The sequence below is a fragment of the Ascaphus truei genome, chromosome 12, assembly GCF_040206685.1.
Source record: "Ascaphus truei isolate aAscTru1 chromosome 12, aAscTru1.hap1, whole genome shotgun sequence".
Classification (NCBI taxonomy): Eukaryota; Metazoa; Chordata; class Amphibia; order Anura; family Ascaphidae; genus Ascaphus; species Ascaphus truei.
In genome coordinates this window covers 30,101,766-30,123,248 of record NC_134494.1, presented here as the reverse complement: position 1 = coordinate 30,123,248, position 21,483 = coordinate 30,101,766, and the positions used below count along the sequence as shown (strand labels likewise).

General features: G+C 43.5%; 1 protein-coding gene across 6 annotated transcripts in view; it reads right to left on the bottom strand.

The window, feature by feature from the left end:
- NELL1 (neural EGFL like 1) overlaps positions 1 to 21,483 on the bottom strand; it is a 515,249-nt gene that overhangs the window by 409,468 nt on the left and 84,298 nt on the right. For all 6 annotated transcript variants that reach the window (XM_075567201.1, XM_075567205.1, XM_075567202.1 and 3 more), the window contains one exon: positions 13,286 to 13,436. In XM_075567201.1, the coding sequence (XP_075423316.1) occupies positions 13,286 to 13,436 (151 nt within the window). The remainder of the gene's footprint in view (positions 1 to 13,285; positions 13,437 to 21,483) is intronic.

The window sequence follows — 21,483 nt, the reverse complement described above, 5'->3', positions numbered from 1 at the left end:
GTCCGTTGCCATGACAATAGGACGCTACGTGACATTGTGACTAGTGATGTATCAGGTACCGGGTACTACCCAGCGGCTTTTCAGCTACCCGGAAATTACCCGGCAGCTGGAAAGTGGACCCGGCACCAGGTATCCGGGTAATGTCAGGGTAGTTGAAAAGTATCTTGCTTACCTGCTGGAAGCCCGAGCGGACATCTGAACAGGTAAGCAGAGGTGCGGGGGAGGTGGGGCAACATCAGCGTCAGTGTGGAGCCTGCACGGGAGCTGCAGGACTCCATACTGCACTGTGAGCTGGGACAGCCGTCTGTCCAATAGGAAAGCTTCTTCTCCTGCTCTGGTCACATGGTCCCAGCTCACAGTGCAGTATGGAGTCCTGCAGCTCCCGTGCGGGCTCCACACTGACGCTGATGTTGCCCCACCGCCCCCGCACCTCTGCTTACCTGTTCAGATGTTGCCGCGGGCTTTCTCCACCCCAGGTAAGTTTCCTCCACCCCAGGTAAGTGATAAAATGGGTAGCCGGGTACCCGGCCGGGTACAAGGCGCCAAATCCTCCGGGTACCCGTTACCCGGTTTTAAAAAAATGTAGGACCCGGTCCAACACTAATTGTGACGTCACGCGGATGCCACGTTACGTGATGCCGTGTGACGTCATTTCATCACTGCGTCATGTTGCCATGGCAACGCAGCATCATTCAATGCCGCACGGCCATTTTAACTGGAGATGCAGGGGGAAAAGATGAATTTGCAGGGGAGAAGACAGAGAAGGCCGCAGGGGGCCAAGCTTTATGTATTTAGTACAGTATTAGCCACGGTGCTACTCATATGCTTCTTTAAGCGTGTGTCTTGGGGTGGGTCTTAAAGGTGGATAGAGAGGGTGCTAGTCGGGTATTAAGGGGAAGGGCATTCCAGAGGTGTGGGGCAGTCAGTGAGAAAGGTTTAAGGCGGGAGAGGGCTTTGGATACAAAGGTGGTAGAGCAAAGACATCCTTGAGCAGAACGCAAGAGTCGGGATGGTGCATCGCGAGAAATTAGGGCTGAGATGTAAGGAGGGGCAGAAGAGTGTAAAGCTTTAAAAGTGAGGAGAATTGAGTGCGAGCTGCGGGATTTGATCGGAAGCCAGGAGAGGGATTTCAGGAGGGGAGACGCGGAAACAGATTTAGGAAAGAGTAGAGTGATTCTGGCAGCAGCGTTTAGGATAGATAGTAGGGGAGACAGGTGAGAGGCAGGAAGGCCAGACAGAAGGAGGTTACAGTAATCGAGACGGGGAGAATGAGGGCCTGAGTCAGAGTTTTAGTAGTGGAGTAACAGAGGAAAGGGCGTATCTTTGTAATATTGTGGATAAAAAAGTGACAGGTTTTAGATAAGTTTTGAATGTGAGGGGAGAATGTGAGAGAGTAGTCGAGTGTGACCCCTAGGCAGCGTGCTTGGGCTATTGGGTGAATGATGGTACTTCCAACAGTAATGTGGAAGTAGGTAGTAGGGCCAGGTTTGGGAGGAAGTATAAGGAGCTCTGTTTTTGCCATGTTAAGTTTAAATCGGCGGAGGGCCATCTAGGATGATATCAGAGACATTCAGAAACTGGTCTGTACAGCAGGTGTAAGGTCAGGGGTTGAAAAGTAAATTTGTGTTGTCAGCATAAAGGTGATATTCAAACCCAAGAGATGTGATTAGGTCACCCAGAGAAAGTGTGTACAGAGAAAAGAGAAGAAGTCCCAGGACAGAGCCCTGGGGTACCCCCACATTGAGCTCAATAGAGCTCAATAGAGGAGGAAGAGGTGTTAGCAAAAAAGAGACACTGAAAGTACAATGGGAGAGATAGGAGGAGATCCAGGATAGAGCTTTGTTACGAATACCAAGAGTATGGTGAATGTGAAGGAAAAGGGGGTGGTCCACGGTGTCAAATGCTGCAAAGAGGTCAAGTAGTATGAGCAGAGTGTAATGAGCTCTGTCTTTGGCAGCATGGCTGTCATTAGTTATTTTAGTGAGGGCTGTTTCAGTGGAGTGAGCAGTGCGGGAGCCAGATTGTAGAGGGTCTAGGAGTGAATGGGTGTTGAGAAAATGGAGCAAACTAGAGAATACAAGACGCTCAAGGAGTTTCGAGGCAAAGGCAGGAGGGATACAGGTCACTAGTTAGAAAGACAGGTAGGGTCAAGCTTGCTGTTTTTGAGTAATGGTATAACGGTTGCATGTTTGAAGGAGGAGGGAAAGGTACCAGAGTAGAGGGAAGAGTTAAAAATCTGTGTGAGCATAGGGATTATAGTAGGAGCAAGAGGTTTTAGGAGATGGGAGGGAATGGGGTCAAGAGGGCAGGTGGTAGAGGGAGAAAAGGAGATCAGCAGTGACACATCCTCCTCCAAGACAGTGGGGAAAAAAAGAGTCAAGGAAGGCAGGAGGAGAGTTAGGAAGTGGTGTGGGATGAGAGGAGGAAACAGAGGGAGATGTTCTGACGTATGGATTCCACCTTTCCCTTAAAATAGTCAGCAAAATCCTGAGGTGAGATGGCAGAAGAAAAGGAGGCAGCAGGGGGTGGTCTGAGTAGAGTCAAAGACAGTGTAGAGTTGGCGTGGGTTAGACTTGTGTTTGTTGATTAGTGAAGAAAAGTAGGTTTGTTTAGCCTGAGAGAGGGCAGAGTTGAAACAGGATAGCATAAATTTGTAGTGAAGGAAGTCTGCGAGAGTATGAGATTTCCTCCAGAGGCACGAGTGGAGGAATGCAAAATGCGCATGTGGGAATTTAGCCAGGGTCTGGGGTTAGAAGAGCGAGGACAGCAGAGAGAAAGCAGGGAATGTATATCAAGAGAGGAGGATAAGGCAGAGTTGTAGTTCCTTACCAGGTTGTCAGGGTCTGTAGCAGAACAGAGAGGAGAGGGAGGAGCGTAAAGTAGAATCAAAGGCTGGTAGGTTAATAGAGCAGAAACTAGGGGTAGATGGAGATGGAGAAGAAAAGCGCGAGAGAGAGAAAAATTAGATGAGGTGATGGTTCGAGAGAGGAAAGGGGGAAATGGAGAAATTAGAGAGATAAAAGTTTTTAGAGAAAACCAGGTCTAGATAGTGACCATCTTTGTCGGTGCTGGCTGCAGTCCACTGTTGAAGGCCAAAAGAAGAGGTTAGCGAGAGAAAGCGGGAAGCCCAAGGGAGAGAGGGGTCATCAATGTGGCAGTTGAAGTCACCAAGGAGAAGAACAGGGGAGTCTGAGGAGAGAAAGAAAGAGAGCCAGGATTCAAAGTGAGAGAGAGAGACAGAAGGGGAATGAGTAGAGGTAGGTGGGCGATTGATGAACGCCACGTGGACAAGGAAAAGAGAGAAGATCTGGACAGTGTGAGCCTCAAAAGGAGGAAAAAGCAAGAGAGGGAGGAATAGGAAGGGTTCGGTAATGGCAGAGAGAGGAGAGGAGGAGCCCCACGCCTCCACCTCTGCCATCAGGGCGCGGAGTGTGGGAGAAAGAAAGACCACCATAAGAGAGGGAAGCATCCAGAGCATAGTTATACTGAGTGAGCCAGGTCTCAGTTATAGCAAAGAGGAACTTGTTAGAGAGGGAGCGAGCATTCCACTATGCTTGCTACTTAAATGGGCTACAATCCACTGTGTACTGCACACATACATTTACCCATTTATTAGGATTCTTTTATTGTGCACCAATTAGTTACTCCAGTCAGCTGTTGGCATTTTAGTATTATCTCCCTCCTCCAGCCCCCCTCTTGGTGGATTTCTTTCAAATAGACATCACCAAGGACAGTGTTTATCATTAATACACTGTACCAATCATTGTCTGTTATCCGGGGTTTACATACTCCTATTGGATCCACAATGCACTATTTAATTATTTTTTTTTATATAACCCTGTATTTTATCGTTTGTTCATATTAAAATGTATTTTAATTAACCCATCAATCATCCACTTGGGTGAGAGAGTGCTATAAATTGGGGTTCTTTTTCTCTTTAGCTGTTAAGTGAAACTTTTCCAAAAATGACTTGAATATGTCAACTTGTCCGATTGATTAAGGCATCAACTAGATATTTCAGATAAAAACATATCACTGTCAATAGTTCAAGGTGGTCCCTATGCAGCACTGCATGTTTAAACCCTTTTTATATGTAATCATCACTGGATTCTGTATTCAGAGTCAGTACAAGAGCTGATAACAGGTGTTGGTTACATGGAGGGAAGATGCACCGAATTTGGTTTCAGTCTACTGCCTAGCTCGTCATCTGGAATTTTCCAATAAAGATTCAATCTTGGCAAGCTCACTGCTCCAGAAGCCTTTACAATTTTCATTGTATATATTATGTGTGTTGTGTATGTGTGACATTGTCTGATTGCACCAAGGCTGCAGCTTGAGCACATACTCCTGCGGTATTTGATGTCTTTGTGCCATCAGTGACATCAAGAACTGTCCTTCACCTTAAGCTCTGAGAGTATGACACATTGGAGAGAAGAATAAAAGCAAAATATGCTTGGCGTATTAAAGTGTATGGATCTTTCAAACATGATTAAATAGTAAAAAAAAAAAAAAAATCTTTATAGGTTTGCAGACGATGAAATATAGTGAAAATACCTATGTGTGCCATCTGAAACATTTGCTTAAATACTGCACTTAAACTGGCACCAAAAAAAATATCAGGGAAGAATGTGCAATACATACCGAGTACATGAAGCTGCTAGGAATTCTGCAATGCAGACTTGAAGTCCAAAATAGGCTCGCAATCAAAAAAAAGTCACTGTGAACAACAAAAACTCGCATCCGATTTCTACATTTCCGTTTTAACGCAGAATATCTTGCTTTGCAGAAAAAAAAAGGCAAAGGTTAGTCATATACAGTACTTGCTTAAAGACCGCAAAAAAAATTTGGCAAGAGGGCCCAGGGGCCTTGAAACATTGCTGTTTTTACTGTCTGTAGTATGTGACTAACCTTTGGCTTTGTTTTTTGTACTGCTGCACTGGCATTCTGCATTAGAACGCACTATGAGAGATCAGACATAAGGAGCATGTCAGTTAGTTGTATTTTTTATTCACAGTGACCGATAGGGCTGCAAGGTGGCTTCTCCAAAAATACTGGACGCAACGGTGAAAGGTGCGTCAAGTCACTATGTCCAGGGAGGAAAATACCGGACACATACATGTGCAGTACTACAGTACCTCTTATTTTTTATTGGACAGGGTATCCAAATACAGAACAGTCCAGTTCAATACCGGACACCTGACAACCCTAGTGACTGAGTGCTAGTCCATTTGTACCTTATTGTATGCATCTGTGCCGCAGTGGTGAAGGCACGGAACCGGAGACAGCTATTCCAAACACGGATGAAGAATAAGTGGGTGAGTAAAAATTCTATGCTTTGTATTTTTTTAATGTATAATGCAGCCTTGAGCACAAAAGGTAAAAAAAAAAGGAAACGTGACAAAGTTCACAGCGGCACCCATCTGAAAAGAACAAATGCCTCAAAATGCAGGTCTCCTCTAGGACAGAGGTACAAAGTAAAGCTTTGAAAGGTCCATATAAAGGTCCAAATGGGACCTGAAACATTGGTTTCTCCTCTGTTCTTGGCTGTTACAATAAACGAATAATTGCATTGTGAACTTGTGAGTAGAGCTCTACTTTGTACCTCTGTCCTAGAGGAGACCTGCATTTTAAGGAATGTTTTTGTCTATGTGGTGTTGGCTGCACAAGCAGGATTCTCCTCGCCGGAAACGGTTTCCCCACCCTTTGGAACTGTACCCATCTTTGAAGACCTTACAAATATACATTTTGTTTCATACTTTAATCAAAGATGGACAACTAGCCCACTATGCCAGGGCTCTGCAAAAGGAAGGACCATTACAGTGACAATGCGCCAAACGTAACTGTAGAGCAAATCGGAAGAAACAAGATGGAATGGACATCCTACTGGTGAAAAAACAAATTACAACATTTAAAATATATTCTGATGTATACTTATACATAGGGCACTATTTACTATGGCAATTCTGGGTCGAGTGCCCATCTATTACCATTGATTATTTTATATATATATATATATAAAAACAATAATAATTGTGTGTGTGTGTGTATTTGTTTTATAGAGATATACACACGCACACAGTACCATAACAGAACAATACACACCATCCTGCTTCTGGAGATAAATTCAAACCTTTGATCATATCCAGAATGCCACCGCGTATGATGAGATACTATCCTGTCATATCCAAAATATAAAAGGACAGTGCTGTCCTTAAAGCATAGATTGATGGAAACATATCTCCCCTTTTTCACTGATCTCATTTCTTTCAAATTGTCCTTGAAATATAGATAAAAGCCTGGCTAAGTAATAATCACAAAGAAAGCGTCCTGCTTCCAGCACATATTTTCCAATAAAAATATGCTACTGTCCTGTTCACATGAGTAATATTGCTCAGGACAGAAAATACCTATACATTCTGTTAAACTCAAATAATGGATTCTGAGTAATATGCCATTTCATTGTACAACATTTTCAAACGGAAGTAACTTTCTTTGCATAAAGAAGCGTTTCTGTAATATTTGTTTATCTGGTCTTTTTCAAGTCTAGTATTTGTTATTCTACAGTATTATAAATTAATACCTATGTTAATCTTATTCTGTACTGTATATTGTGTAAAACATTTGACGCGTCAAGGAATTCAGTGTCAAATCCCAAGGGCTTGAACTTTTGGAAAACTTTTATTTGGAGGTCTTAGTTTAAAAATTACATTATTGTAGTAATGTACAGAATGCAGGACCCCCCACCCCCAGACCCTACCCCACCCCCCCCCCCCCAAATGGATAGTGGCAACTACCTAGAAATAGGATCTCTAGGTCAGAGCTCTGAGTGTAAAATTCCACATGCCATCATTAATAAAGGTGTAAAGAGCCTAACCACGTATTTTTATCTCCTCCACTTAGTTTATGGCACACACACACACACACACACACACACACACACACACTTCACTGCAGACTGTAGGATTAAGATATCAAGGTCCTGTATTTTTAAACCTGTGTACTAACTGGGAATCCTCCTCTGTAACACAGACATCTATTTGCAAATAGAGAGAACCGCGTACGTAGCCCTGTTGTTTCAAAGTAAACAAAATGCATTAATAGCCAAGTTCATATTTCGGTTGATGCCTTGTTCCCCAGCAATCTGCCTTTGTTCTCCTTTTCAATCCTAAATGTTAAGGCGCGAACAACGCCTTTCTTTGATATGGTTCCTGTTATAATTACCTGTGTTTCATTCCATCCCTAGAACCCTGTTTCCTCAGGAATGGAAACTGTGCAGATACTGATATCGGACTTCAAGAATGAGAGAACGTGTGAGGGAAGGCAATACTTTCAAAGATTGCCAGCACAAGCCTGTTTTTGAGTTCAGCATCTCAGATTTGTGCTTTAAAAAGAGCTTTGTTTCTTGGGACTCCTGCCAAAAATATATATTAAAAAAAAAGTATTGTTTTAACACGATGGGCTTGCACTTTTATTTGATCAATGCTTCAGATGTTTCTATCTTATTTCTCTGAATTTTGTATGCGCTTGTTATATACTAAAGTACACATTATACATAGTTAAGGAACAAAGCACCTTTCTATACCAATGCACTTCCATTCCGCTTTTATTTGAAGAGCTGAAGCATGAAATACATAAAAGCAACACAGCTATATTATCATCCAAGATCAAATGCAAAAAGTTGTGTGTGCACTGCCTGCCCAAACAATCAACAAGGAGAAAATCACTTTGAGAGCTGAACAGATGTCCATGGAAAATCCGGCTTGCACATAAAAGGCATTACAGATTTGGCCATAACACAGCATTGGTCATATTTTGATGCAGTTAATCAAGAAACATCAGAATAAAATAAAACAGCCTGACCAAGTAGAAACGATAAATAAATGTTATATATCAAAGGCAAAGAGCAGTGGTTTCTTTCATAACAATAGAAAGCAGCTCCTGAAAAATGCTCCCTTGGGTCACTTACATTTGTGAAATAGATTGACGCAATTATAAATTATACCGTGATTATCAGCAACGGGAAGAGACTAAGTACACATTTCATGCCTTGGCAAACACTTGTCAGATGTCTGTTTTGTCTCCCTTTAGGTCAGTAGATGTTATTATGAGTACATTCTTAATTCTCTGCTAGGAGTTCAATTTGTTTTTCAACGTTTTGCAGGTTTTTAGCACAGTGGGATCGCCACAGACAGCCGACATAATTTGAGGCCATGAATAACCTCTGTTAAACGCCAACTCTCTCCATTGGTTTTAATGCAAGTCCTCGATACAGTCATTAGCTGAAGAGATTGCAGCTCTAACCAACACTTTTGGGAGGCAACAGTTTGGTTGTCGCTTCGTGAAAGTGTAACCCTCCCTTCCTGGTTTATAGGGAGATTACATCATTGAACAGTGTAGGCTACTCAGCATGGGTTACCTTGACTCAGGGTGCTGGAGTCAGGCGGCTGGGCGATGAGATAGCAAGGATGGAAATAATGGGCGCCGGGAACTTTTATAGAACAACATCAGTCCTTTATTCATGTCCCCAGGCACGGGGACATCCCACACTCATGCGACAACGTTATACCATCTCCGAGTAGTTATACATAAATACTGTGCTTCCATAAGTACCCACTCTTAATACTCAAATGCAGGTGTATTGACTTAGTTGCTCCATTGGTGTCAGACCCGACACCCATTTATTATTTTGGAATAATCATCTGTATTACACGGGTTACACTAGGCCTATTACAGGGATCCTGGCTGGTCCCTTGTAAGTGACAACGGTACCTTTGGCCTGTTTGGGAACTGCTACTTCTATACAGACCGAGACGAGTATTACTTCGGATCTGTGGTTAGAGTCGATACGTTGACACCTGGGAAACCTCTTTTCTGAGGCCCCCTGTGGCGTGTAGCTTTTCCATCTTTGGGACCTGCTGGACTCCATTAGCCTGGGATCCTAACTTAAAGGGCAATGTCCCTCTCTACAACATAATAATAAAGCTGGGCCTGATCTGTTCTACTAATTTATCGGTCTATCCCCATCTCTTCTCCCCGAGGCGTCTATCCTCGTATCCTCCGGGAACAGTTCCCCTCTTGAACGTTCTCCCTATCCTAAATGCTTTCCCGTGACGTGAGAATCTCTATGGGAACACAGGACGGGGCCCAACATACACTAACCTGCTAGTAATCTTCTAGGAGGGTGGTTACAAAAGTTACATGTGAAAAAACAAGCGATTGTTACATTTTTACCTGCAATTACAATTCCAAGAAAGACAATTAGCAGTTACATGAAATAACGGACTTAAATTATTGCTCAAACAATTGAATAGAAGACCAATTACTACATTAATATAAAAATTTGGATTTAATGCAGCAGATATTTCCATTTGGTATATATAGAGCATATACAGTATAGAGTATTACATTGCACCATTTTTTTAAATTAAACTATTCAACAGTATTTGTTTTAAGTTCCATGTTTTTTTAATAACTCCAAATATCACTAACACAGAGGTTCTCAACTCCAGTCCTCCAGCCCTCCCCCCCTCCCCCCTCCCTAACAGCTCAGGTTTTAAGGATATCCCTGCTTCAGCACATGTGGCTCAATTGGTGGCTCAGTCTTTGATAGGGATTCTCAGCCTTTGACTGAGCCACTGATTGAGCCACCTGTGCTGAAGCAGGGACTTTGAGCCACCTGTGCTGAAGTAGGGATATCCTGAAAACCTGACCTGTTGGGGGGCTCTTGATGACTGGAGATGAGAACCCCCCCCCCCATTAAGGTTTTCACGTGTATACTACATTAACTAATGCGTGTTCGTTTGCTACAGGATTTTGCACAGTACACAAAACCTCCATGTTTGGGTTTTCCTAATGCACATAAAAGATGGCCATTCCCAAGATGCCGAATATATTCAATAACGCAATGTAATTGGGAAGTACTGCAAGAACAACATGGTAGAAGGGTTTCAGGCAAAGTGAAGGCGCACACCCACTTCAAAGGCCAGCATGTTATCGCAAGCCAACTCCCTTTTCTAGCTGTAGAACTGTCCACCTCCTATCACTCAGGAGAGGGGATGTGGTGTAGGAGGAATAAAACGCAGGCATTGCATTAGACTTCCATCACTTGTGTACCAGTGAAACATGATGGACATAGTTTTATTTATACATGGACAAGTTGATATCAAAGTGCACATCCCGGCTCCTTGCAATAAAAGCTTCAATGATTCCACAAAAATAATAATGAAATAGTCTTCTGACCCGTGAAAAGATTAGACAATCTGTTTTATCTACAGAACACGGCTCTGCAAGAAAATGGAATATGCATTCCGACAGAATTCTCCGAGAGCCATTTCGCCAGCACAAAAGCTGGTTAAAAGAAGTCCTCATTTTCAATATGAACCCCACAGCAGAAGGGTTTGGGAGCACCAACAGCTCACCGCCAACTGAGAAGTTAAGGGTGAAGATGAGAAGCACCTGCAGCCAATACCTCTGACACCAAGTACTGGGAATTAAACCAGAGTGCTACAGATGGGCAAATATATTGCTTCCTGTCGGGTCATTTATTAAATAATGGCACAGCTCTATTAACTCCATTACGGCCACAGGGGGTTGTTAAGCAAAATGCATCTCAGGCTCCTCTCATAGTGAAAGGAGTTCATATGTTTTTTTGTCAATACTAGTCTGTATCAATCATTTTTGTCTGCTCTTTGTAGCATTTACATGTTTATACTCCAAAGGCAAGTTACATTCTACAGCATAGAGAGTCTCCTGCTCAATGTTGGGAAAATGCTATTTCTCTACTTGAGACAGAGTTGAAATGAAGGTAGCTGAACTCCTCTCCAGCAAGGGGAATACGACTTCATTATATTGAAAAAGCACATGAATTTGTTCTGTAAGAGCTGCTCGGGTAGACTTTCTCTCTGGGACACCTCTGCACAGCCCTTACAGACGGTCGGCTGGCCAGGCGTGATTAACGATGTGGTGGTCCAATTCAGAAGCAGGGACCCCTGCAGAGTTAATACTCCCGGGGCACTTTCTGTTTTCAAGGACATGGTTATACGCGGCTACACCAAGGACAGTAAATCTGACCACATCTGTAGGATACTAGTCATATTCCATATAAGCACACTGTACCAGTGAACTATTGGTCCAATTGAGTATTACACAGTGTTCCCTTTGCTCTCTGGCCCACAGCATCAGAACCCAATAATTAAGCCTAGTCTATAAACTTCGGTAAGGAAATCGAGGATTCTGAGCACTTCCCGTACTATTTGGCAAGGCGGCTATTCAGAAAGCTCCAATGACCTGCAAAACTCATTCGGGAAGTGCATCTCCCTGAGCGGTAGTGCTCCTCCTGTTCAAACACACCAAGCAGGAGCTGAAAAACAGCTCCCACTCGTGTTTTTGAGAAAATCGAGGCACTCACCTAGCGAGCTGCTCGCAAATTTCATCTCGCCACTTCAAGGGTGGTGAGATGGGACTTGAGAGTAGGACTTGGAATTTATTTTTTATTTTTATTGCATCGGATTGAAGCCGGGAGTCTCCGGAGCTCATATGCATTAATACCAGCTCCGGATACCCCCTGCGTCTGCCCAGCAACACCAGAACACTGCCCCTGGCAGGGTCCTCTCCATGGACATGCGACTATGCTAAGCCAGTAAAAGGGCTGGTGAAGGAGGAAGGACTATGAGGGGGAGTGATCTTAAGTGCTGGGGGCAGCCATGACAGGTCAGATCTGCATGGAGCCGAGGAAGTGAGGCTGTGATCCAGAGCCTCCTGCGTAACGGGACCTGCACGTGTCCCATGTGGGAGACAGGAGAGCTGATCAGTACAGAACCCAGCTGCAGGGAAGCGGAGCAGGAGACAGACTGTCGACGGAGGGGATCCCCCTCGGAGTGAGAGGAAAACTGCTACCACACTACATATCTTTGTGAAGTACAGTCATGCAACTTAGGCCACGCTTATAGTTATGGAGACAGCGCGCAGCACCAAAGCAAGAACCTGAAGTCCGTCACGGGTGCCCATAGTTGGCGCGACCGCGACAGAGCCGTGTAGAGACCAAAAGCACGGAAGACAAAGGATTTTGTGATACACCACGACGGCCACATCACGTGACTGGTGGCAAGCCAATCACATCTCCATCTTGCCTTTTGTGCCTTCCCCCTTGCTGACGTCACCGCCCCTTGCCGCCAGCGAAATCGCCCTACTGCAGTGCAGCTTCCGCTATAGCCACGGCGGCGTGTGACGTCACACAGTCGCTAGCAAGCAATGCAGTGCTCACTATAAGCGCAGCCTTACATTTCAATACACGAGCTCCAACGAGATACCGGTACCACACAGCAGGGCTTGATCACCCAGGATCGGGAGGCCTGATAGTGACTAACACACAGACACACGCTCAGCACTGGGGTGAACTGTGATGTAAGTATTTCTATTGTACTTTGTACAGTATGTGGTGGTCCTAGTGTTAAGGATCACGTGGTTACATTATTACCTGTGCATTATTACCTATTCCTTCTATTCATAAACCAGTTATATAGATATCCTGGTGTGGTGTCTCCTTTTACTCGCACATGTGTGTGGGCTACTATAATGGTACGGACATAGGCCCACACCTCATAGATGAGGTATAGTGAAATAAAGAGGGGCTATATATTTACAGTGTAATATGCCAAAAAGATGGCGTTCATCGTGTACGGTAAAGGGAGAAAGGTATATAAACAGGAACAGATCACCAAAGTGATCCAATATACCAACACAACACAGCAACAGAAGAAAGAGGTGATTTATTGGTCCATGATGCAGACAACAAGCCAGACGCTTCAGTCCCCTTGAGAAAAGACCCCCCATGGGACCGAAACGTCCGGCTTTTTGGCTGCACCATGGACCAACAAATCATCTTTTTCTTCGGTTACTGTATTCTGCTGGTATATTGGATCACTTTGCTGATCTGTTCCGGTTTATAAATATATAAATATATGTTATAGCAGAGACAGTTTAATCAAACTTAAATATAAACCATTTCCGTGTTGACAATATTAACCTTTTACTTGGCGTGTTGACAATCTCAAAAGACAGATTACCTTTGTTTCCATTACAAAATGATATCCCGCTGAGCAGTTCATTTATAGGACATGTTTTATATGCCACTTTCTGCTTCTCGTAACAGCGAGATCTTAGTGTCACACTTCAGTTGTCCAGTGGTGCTATTTTAACTGCACACTGACATTTACAGTCTTGTTGGGGGGCAGGCGACAGAAGAAAAAAACATCTCTTTAGGTTAGCTTGGTACGGATCAACTTACCTGTGTTCCAATTCGCGGATAGATACAATGACTCCCGACGTGGATGATCTTTGCTGTATCGAGGCCAGGAAAGTGAACTCGCTCTTATTTCTGAATAGCTGAATTACCTTCTCACTCATATGTGGTGCTGCATGGATTTCTCTTTCGACATCTGCAACATAATTAAAAAGGAAAACAAAGTCTATATCAAAATGTCATACCCAAAAAGAAGTCTGGATATATTTTCCCATTTCAACATCAAACAATATATTTATTTTTCTTCCAATGCTTGTGTGTGTGTGTGTATGTGTATGTACACATACACATATAATGTTGAAACAGCTGTCTGTGGGTAGATTTACTGGCTTTGCATCTTAACCCAGGCTGTGCTGAAAAGCTGTGCAATGCAGCAAGCATAAACGTATAGGGGACCATGTCATATGTTTTTGAAGCAAAAGGTGTCACTGTGTGCTCATTTGCATGTCATTTCCCAGAATCCCTTGCTACAGTGGAAGCACTGTATGCTGGGTGAGATATATATAGATTATATCTCCAATAAAGATTATCACTTGTGAGCACATTCACATGTCTTAGGCAGGGTTGCAGACCTGTCTTTCACCATTATCACCTAGCATATAGTGCTTCCACTGCAGCAAGGGATTCTGGGAAATAACATGCAAATGAGCACACAACGTGTTACCTTTTGCCTGAAATCCATCTTTACATGGAACCCTTATAAGCAAATGCTCTGCTGTTATATATATATATATATATATATATACAGTATATATATAAAATCTGAAAATGCCATCTTTGTTAATATGCACGCTTGTCATTTTTTTGACATGTTTACAATTGGACTGCTACGGACTTTGACAGAATATTTGACATGATACTAAACAATCAGAGTTTGCTCCAAGCACATTACATTGCAGTACGTAAGGTGTGCTGTAGACAGATGGGGTATTAAACTCTAAAGGATCGCTGAAACTGCTTTTCCTAATAACACTACTACTTCAATTTCATTTTAGCTGTAAAGCCAGTTATCCGTCTCCCTGTGTGTGTAGGGCTTTCCCCTTGTACTGCACTGCAGACTATTACTATAAATAATGATAGGTGTCAGTTTGTGTGCCCAGGAATACATGCAGAACTTTCTGCAACAATTTGTAGCTTCAAAGTTATTCGGATTCTCAATGCAACGCACCATCTAAAATAGTGCCCATCGTGCATGTGCCCACTAAAAGGATTAGTGCTTTTAATTTTTATTTTTTTATCATCACACCTTTAAGCTTGTGTACAGAAGGGATTCATGGGAAATTACTTTAGAAAGCTTCTGCTGAATCAGCTGATTTTCTGTAATCTTTGGGGGAGAGTGGGGGGGGGGATATTTTGGTTTGAATGTACAGTAGTTGGAATAAAAAATAAACACAGAAGGCGACTTTTGTCCTTGACACTGACCAATTATATAAATCCCTTTATCTGTCAAAGCCCATGAAAATAAAGAAGAGATATGTAAATACCTAGACCAGCCTTAGTAACCAATTCACTCCCTTGTATATAATGTACATACCCTGTTCATTTATGTAACTGTATTTGTAACCATGTATTATTTGTCTTAACTCTGTGCCCAGGACATACTTGAAAACGAGAGGTAACTCTCAATGTATTACTTCCTGGTAAAATATTTTATAAATAAATAAATACATTTTGTACAGTAGCAACAATTTAAGGATGAGAATGTAATCTTAAAAAAAAAATCAGCAAGTATCTATAACCAACTGCATGCACCTCTTGGATATAGATCAGGGGGTGGCCAACTCCAATCCCCAAGGGCCACCCACAGGTCAGGCTTTAAGGATATCCCTGCTTCAGCACAAGTGGCTTAATTAGTGGCTCAGTCAATGACAGCCACCTGTGCAGAAGCAGGGATAGCCTTAAAACCTGACCTGTGGGTGACTCTTGAGGACCGGAGTTAGCCACTCCTGGTATAGATCCATCACGTAGAAAACGCTTTCAATTGCCTTGTGCCACCAACCTGACAAAATCAAAAGACTGGCTTACTTTGCACTACGCCCAATAACTGCCCTTTCATTCTGCGCTCCTCTCCACTCAGAATAAATCACCACCAATATATTATATTAAATCAGCAAATCCAGTCTAATCCTATGAAGCAGCAGGGCAATCAAATACAGATATTGCTAATCCATGAAGAATCGAGAAAGCCTAATCTCTGCCTTTTTCAAAACGTAATATACTTTGTTGGTACAAATTCCTAGATGCTTCATATAAGGAAGCTCTGCTGCTCTTCTCCCGTCCCTCCCAACTCAAAGGGAGAGTCCCAGAATGATCCCAAAATCTGTATGCTGCCAGACGAACCTGACTGCATGGGGGTTAAAATGTCATTTCAATGTCAGCACAATACTCCGTTTTTACTATTTACAAAAAAAAACAAACCCCAAACCCATTCTCTTAACCTCCACACTCATTGTACTTTACTTAGGGTTTGTAACTTTAAAACAACTTGATCAAACTACGGTCTTTCAAGCTGCAGACCAAGCAATATCCTACTGTACGTGATTTTCTTTTTAACCAAATCAGTTCTGTACTATGAGAAAATACTCTGAATGACATTTTAATGTATTATAATGTAACAAGCATTTGTTGTTTCTATAGCAACCATTTACAAAGTCACATCCCTTTCCTCTTCTGAAACAGGCTCTGGCACACCCCTTTTTTTTTTTTTTAGCCCTGCCCTCTCTCTAGCAGTGCACCAATTGTATCTAGTGACTGCCTGGTCACATGATCTTCCCCACAGAACTTTGCATCTTTGGTCCTCTTCTGCTGCCCTGACAGACATTTAGTGAACCCCTGAGCCGAATATTTGCCGATCGATCTGCAATTGAGCTAATTACTTATCATTGTGTGGATTGTATTGATGCACATATGAAAGAGAAAACAAATAAAAAAAAATTAAAACAATGGCAGCTTGGACTGCTGCTTTAATGGGGAGAACCTTGCTCCAGGCCCATTGGCACTGTGCCTATAAATTCCATGCACTGTCCACAGTCGGCAAGCTTCCCCAATCACTCCTCTATCTGATATATCTTCCCTCTTCAGGATAGTATTTTTCTTGCTTCCTGACAATTTCCCCTCCATCAGTGCTGTGCTTTTTTTTTTTTTCCCTTACAATTCAAGCCTTCACCATTCAACTACAGAATAATTTAGCCATCAACAAAAGGAACAGACTGCCGTTACTAATAACTGGACATGTGTGAAAAGACACTATTAACTTCACGGTACCAAATCCTGTGTCATTTCTATGAAAATTGATTGACACCCAAGGTGGCATTTATCAACAAATATGTCAAGCACAAAAAAGGATATACCGTGTATAAAAGCAAGTTACAGTATAACACTACATCTGCTTTAAATTGTATGATGCAAAGAGTATATATCGCTTTACACCACCTTATTTTGATTGCAACACTAACCACCATGTAATGATGTCATAATTTATGCATTATCCTAATGCCCCTTGACCACCAAAAGGTTACATATCTATTGCAAATGTGAAAATTCCTTTCTAAAGATGTCCTCTTCTAGCACAATGGGTGAGACAATATTTAAAAGCATTGGTATGCATTCCCTGCCAGAGGTTCTGATCCGCGCAACTCTGATGTTCCTGTTCAATGGGCCACCAAATAGGCCAAACACTCTGATAATGGTGTGCTTTGTAAAAGACATCTCCGCATCCTGTAAAAAGGTTTCCAGCACCTCAATCATCTCATTTCAATATTTGAGCCCTGCATGAGCTCCTGCTCTTTGACCGTAACCGTTCCCTGTCCTGTACCGTAGAATGTAAAACTTCAAGGATTTATTGTTTGAGGTGGCACTGCCTTAAAGCCTTCCATGGCTGCTTACCAGGGCCGGTTCATCCATTAGGCGGCCGTCTAGGGAGGCAGAATTTAGGAGGGTGCTAGTTCGCTAAGCGAGGGGAGTTCCCCGATGTCCCAGAGCAGAGAGAGAGAGCATGGCCATTGCTAGGGGGCTGGGCAGTTTCCCCATACTGATTGGCTGCTGCTGGGTAATGCAGCCAATCCGGAGGAGATGTCAAGAGCCTGGGGACGGGGCTAAGCATGGATCAGAAAGCGGCACGGGTGTGTGTGTCTGTTCTGTGTATCCTCCAGCTATGCATACTGCTTCATGTGTGCCAGTGTTGTGCTCAGTTGTGTGTGTTTGTTCTGCTCTGTTCTGCTGTGTGTATTTGTTCTGTTTTGTGTGTGTGTGTCAGGGGAAGAGAATGACAGAGAGAGGGGAGAGAATGACAGAGAAAAGGGGGAGAAGAGAGTGAAAGGGGGAGAAAATGACAGAGAGATGGTAGAAAATGACAGAGAGAGAGGGGAGAGAATGCGAGAGAGAGAGAGAGAGAGAGAGAGAGAGAGAGAGAGAGAGAGAGAGAGAGAGAGAGAGAGAGAGAGAGAGAGAGAGAGAGAGAGAGAGAAGAGGGGGGGAAGAATGACAGGGAGAGAGGGGAGAGAATGAGAGATAGGGAAGAGAATGACAGGGAAGGGGTGAGTGTGTATGAATGAATCTATTAGGTATAACATTTAAATGTTTCAGTTAGATGTAACGGGTATTCCCCCAACCAATCGCATATAGAGTGTATGTGAGGGGGAACCTATATGTTACCAGGTGTGGTGCTTTACCTCCGCTAATGAGAGCCTGGGGTGTATCCTCCTGAACAATACTATATGGTGCAGCGCCTCCACCTGTGATGGCTCCCAGCAGAGCGGGAGTTGTTCCTCTCAGGACACATACAAACGAACACATATACTGGATGTAAAATAGCAACGGTCTTTACTACAGTATATGCAGAATGTAACTTAACACATACATCAGCAATACACAACAAGATATATGTACCACCCTCTGCCACAAGCTGGCAACTATAACCTTGCCCCTAACTGGGCTATACCTTCTTAGCCCCTACTGGGCTATACCCTTACACCCCCTTCCCAACCCCGTGACCAGAGAGTCCAAGCCCACCCAAGTGTGTGAACAGGCCTGTCACATGTGAGGAGCAAGGTAAAGTTGGTGCACGTGTGGAAGGCTGTAAATACCTGCCCAGGTGTCTCTACACCTGGGTGTCTTCGAAAAGGATCTATCGGCGCCGCTTGGTCCAGCGCTGATCTGTACCTCCGCGTGGGATGGGGTCCCGCCGGACATCCCACCGTAAGGACAGTCTCTGGATCAGCAACACAGCATTTAGCATACATGCAGCAAACACTATCACTGGTCCCTGCACTAAAGAACTGCAGGGTCTCTCCCTCTCCATACACCAAGGAACTGCACAGGGTCTCTCTCTCTCCCTGCACTAAGGAACTGCACAGGGTCTCTCTCTCTCCCTGCACTAAGGAACTGCACAGGGTCTCTCTCTCTCCCTGCACTAAGGAACTGCACAGGGTCTCTCTCTCTCCCTGCACTAAGGAACTGCACAGGGTCTCTCTCTCTCCCTGCACTAAGGAAATGCACAGTGTCTCTCCCTCTCCCTGCACTAAGGAACTGCACAGGGTCTGTCACTCTCCCTGCACTAAGGAACTGCACAGGGTCTGTCACTAGGTTCCTGCCTAGCACACAGCTGAAGGGGCACAGGGTCCTTACCTAAGGGCCTGTCCCTGTGACCACCCACCCTCTCTAGTGGGGAGTCAGGGTCTAGCTGGGGCCTGAGGGGAGACTTCTGGCCTAGTGCATGAGGCTACTTTCCTCCCTGCACAAACACACCCTCCACTCTCTGTGTCCCAGCTCCTAACTGACAATCCCTGTCTTCACACAACATTGTTTCAACTTTGCAGCATGAGAATCTGTCAGCCTTATTGGCTGTCTGGCTGCCTGTGACCAGGGTGAAAGTGCAGTCCCCAGAGGCTGCTGGGAACTGTAGTCCTTGGTGGCTCTCTTTAACATTGGGGCCGCGTGCGCGCTGTGTAATGGCCGCCGCCGCTGCTAACTGCGCATGTGCGAACTGGGAGATGTCCCTGTCTATGGAGCGCCTCTTCTCACTCCCTGTAATGGCTGCCGTATCGCATCTGGGGCTATACTGCGCGTGCGCGAGCTTCCGCGCATGCACGAACGCACACAAGATGGCGGCGCCTTGTAGCTGATGTCACCGAGAGCCCCCGGTGACGCGATCACCCCTGCAACTGCCCTCCCGCTGTCGCAGGTAAGAGAGAGAGAACCGAATGTCTGGGGAGCCAGAGGGGACCTGGCTACATAGATATAAAAAAAATCTGACGTTAATTGTGTGTGTGTGGGGGCGGGGGGTGCACGCTCTGAAGGGTCGTCTAGGACGCTAAATACCCGCTTAACTTATACTCCTTCATTTTGCTGCCAACTAGAAGCCTACAGAATAATAATCATACTTACTTCTCTTTCTTTATAGTAAATAACCCTCAAGTTGTTGATGACCAGCCCAGTAAATATTGCAAAGATCCCCACCCAAAATATATGCCATCTAAATATCCGTCTTATATACTCACAATCTTTACCAACTCATTCTTCTGCCAGCACTCTCCTTTCCTGCTTCCCCGCAGCACAACATAAGAGTAACTGCCAGCAATGGGCACAAAGGCCAACAGTTACACATAATCAACAACCAAAGATCGCCATCTAACTGTCCAATTCTGTGCTCATATTTTGAGCCAACTTCCACTGAAGCACCACCTCATACTGCCAACAAGCTCGGCTGTCCCAAAACAGATGTCAATATTTGAATAAGGCCAAATATTTCATGCCCTTGATCACACTAAAATTAGGGCCAAAATATCAAACGCCATTCCTAATAAAAAAACGCCCGATTGCTATCGATTTTCTTCCATGACCTTTCCTGCCCTGCTTTCTTAATCTATTCTTGTGGGTTCCTTTCTCCCTTATATAGACTTAAAGAGGATATGGGCTTCCCATTCTTTCAAATTCCTTATTTCTCATTCAACCCCTTATCCTTCCCCAAAACCTCCCCCTGCTACTGATACTGCACTCGGAGACCTAGCCAAGATTACCGCTGAGGCTGTACTTCAGGCTTTTGGAAATATTGACCTCAGGTGTCAGTATCCAGCCAAGACAATTTTCAGAGCCACAAAAGTGCCCTGTCCCCATGATCAAAAACAATTCAGTTTGCATTCCCTTAAATCTTAGTTTGAGGAACCCTGGAAAAGCCAGAGTCCTTTGTTGCTGCCCCCCACTGTACTGTTCCTCTGTTGCAGTCATCTAAAATAAACAGACTTCTTCATATGCAAGGAAATATATTCAGAGCAGGCTGCTACAAACAGAATCTTTGAAACATTCCACAATTGCATGGGAAGAAATGTAGAGAACGTAGGTGTCTGCACTGCAAGAGGTTTGTGCCATCAGACAGATTGAGATATTGCTTTCAGGACCCCAACCACTTGCCAGATGATCACACTCCCTATATCAATAGCTTTGAAAGTAGGAATTGTCTACTTCACTTTTCTCTAAAATGTCATAAATGATATATATAGTTCTATGGAGCTACTCTCCGCATACCTTCATGTTATGCTTACTTTGCTGCATGCTCATTATAACGGAAAGAGAAATCTTGTGGGTTATACTCTTCCCCTTCAAAGCCACTTTAGTCATGCAATTTCCTATTTGTCCTTGATGATAGTCTAAAACCTTTCAAAGTGTGACATGCAGATGCAGATATCTAAGCAACAGAGAGAAAACAACACTCGGGGAGTCGAAGCAAAAAGGATGTTGAGAAAAAGGCATGGTGTCCATTAAAGTTAGAATCCCAATATACTTCACTGGCTTATTATATTAACTTATGTTTTTCATAACGTTTTAATACTGATACATACATATATATATATACATATATATATATATATATATATATATACATACACATATATATTTATATATATATATGTATGTATGTTGCTCTATCCTCAAAACTTAAACAAATGCTACATGAATATATTTATAGTCAATCTTATTTGGCATCATCTAAATATAATTGAACCAGGAGAACAGAAAGCAAAATATCTATAGAACACAAATGACAATTCTGTAAATCCGCCGTGTACAGCCCTTTTGTTATTCCTTAACAGCACACACAATCAAAAACAAAGGTTATTTTTAATAAACCAGTGGGGTTTTTTTTTCTTCTATTTTTTAAATATTAATTTCGTTTTCAAATGGAATCA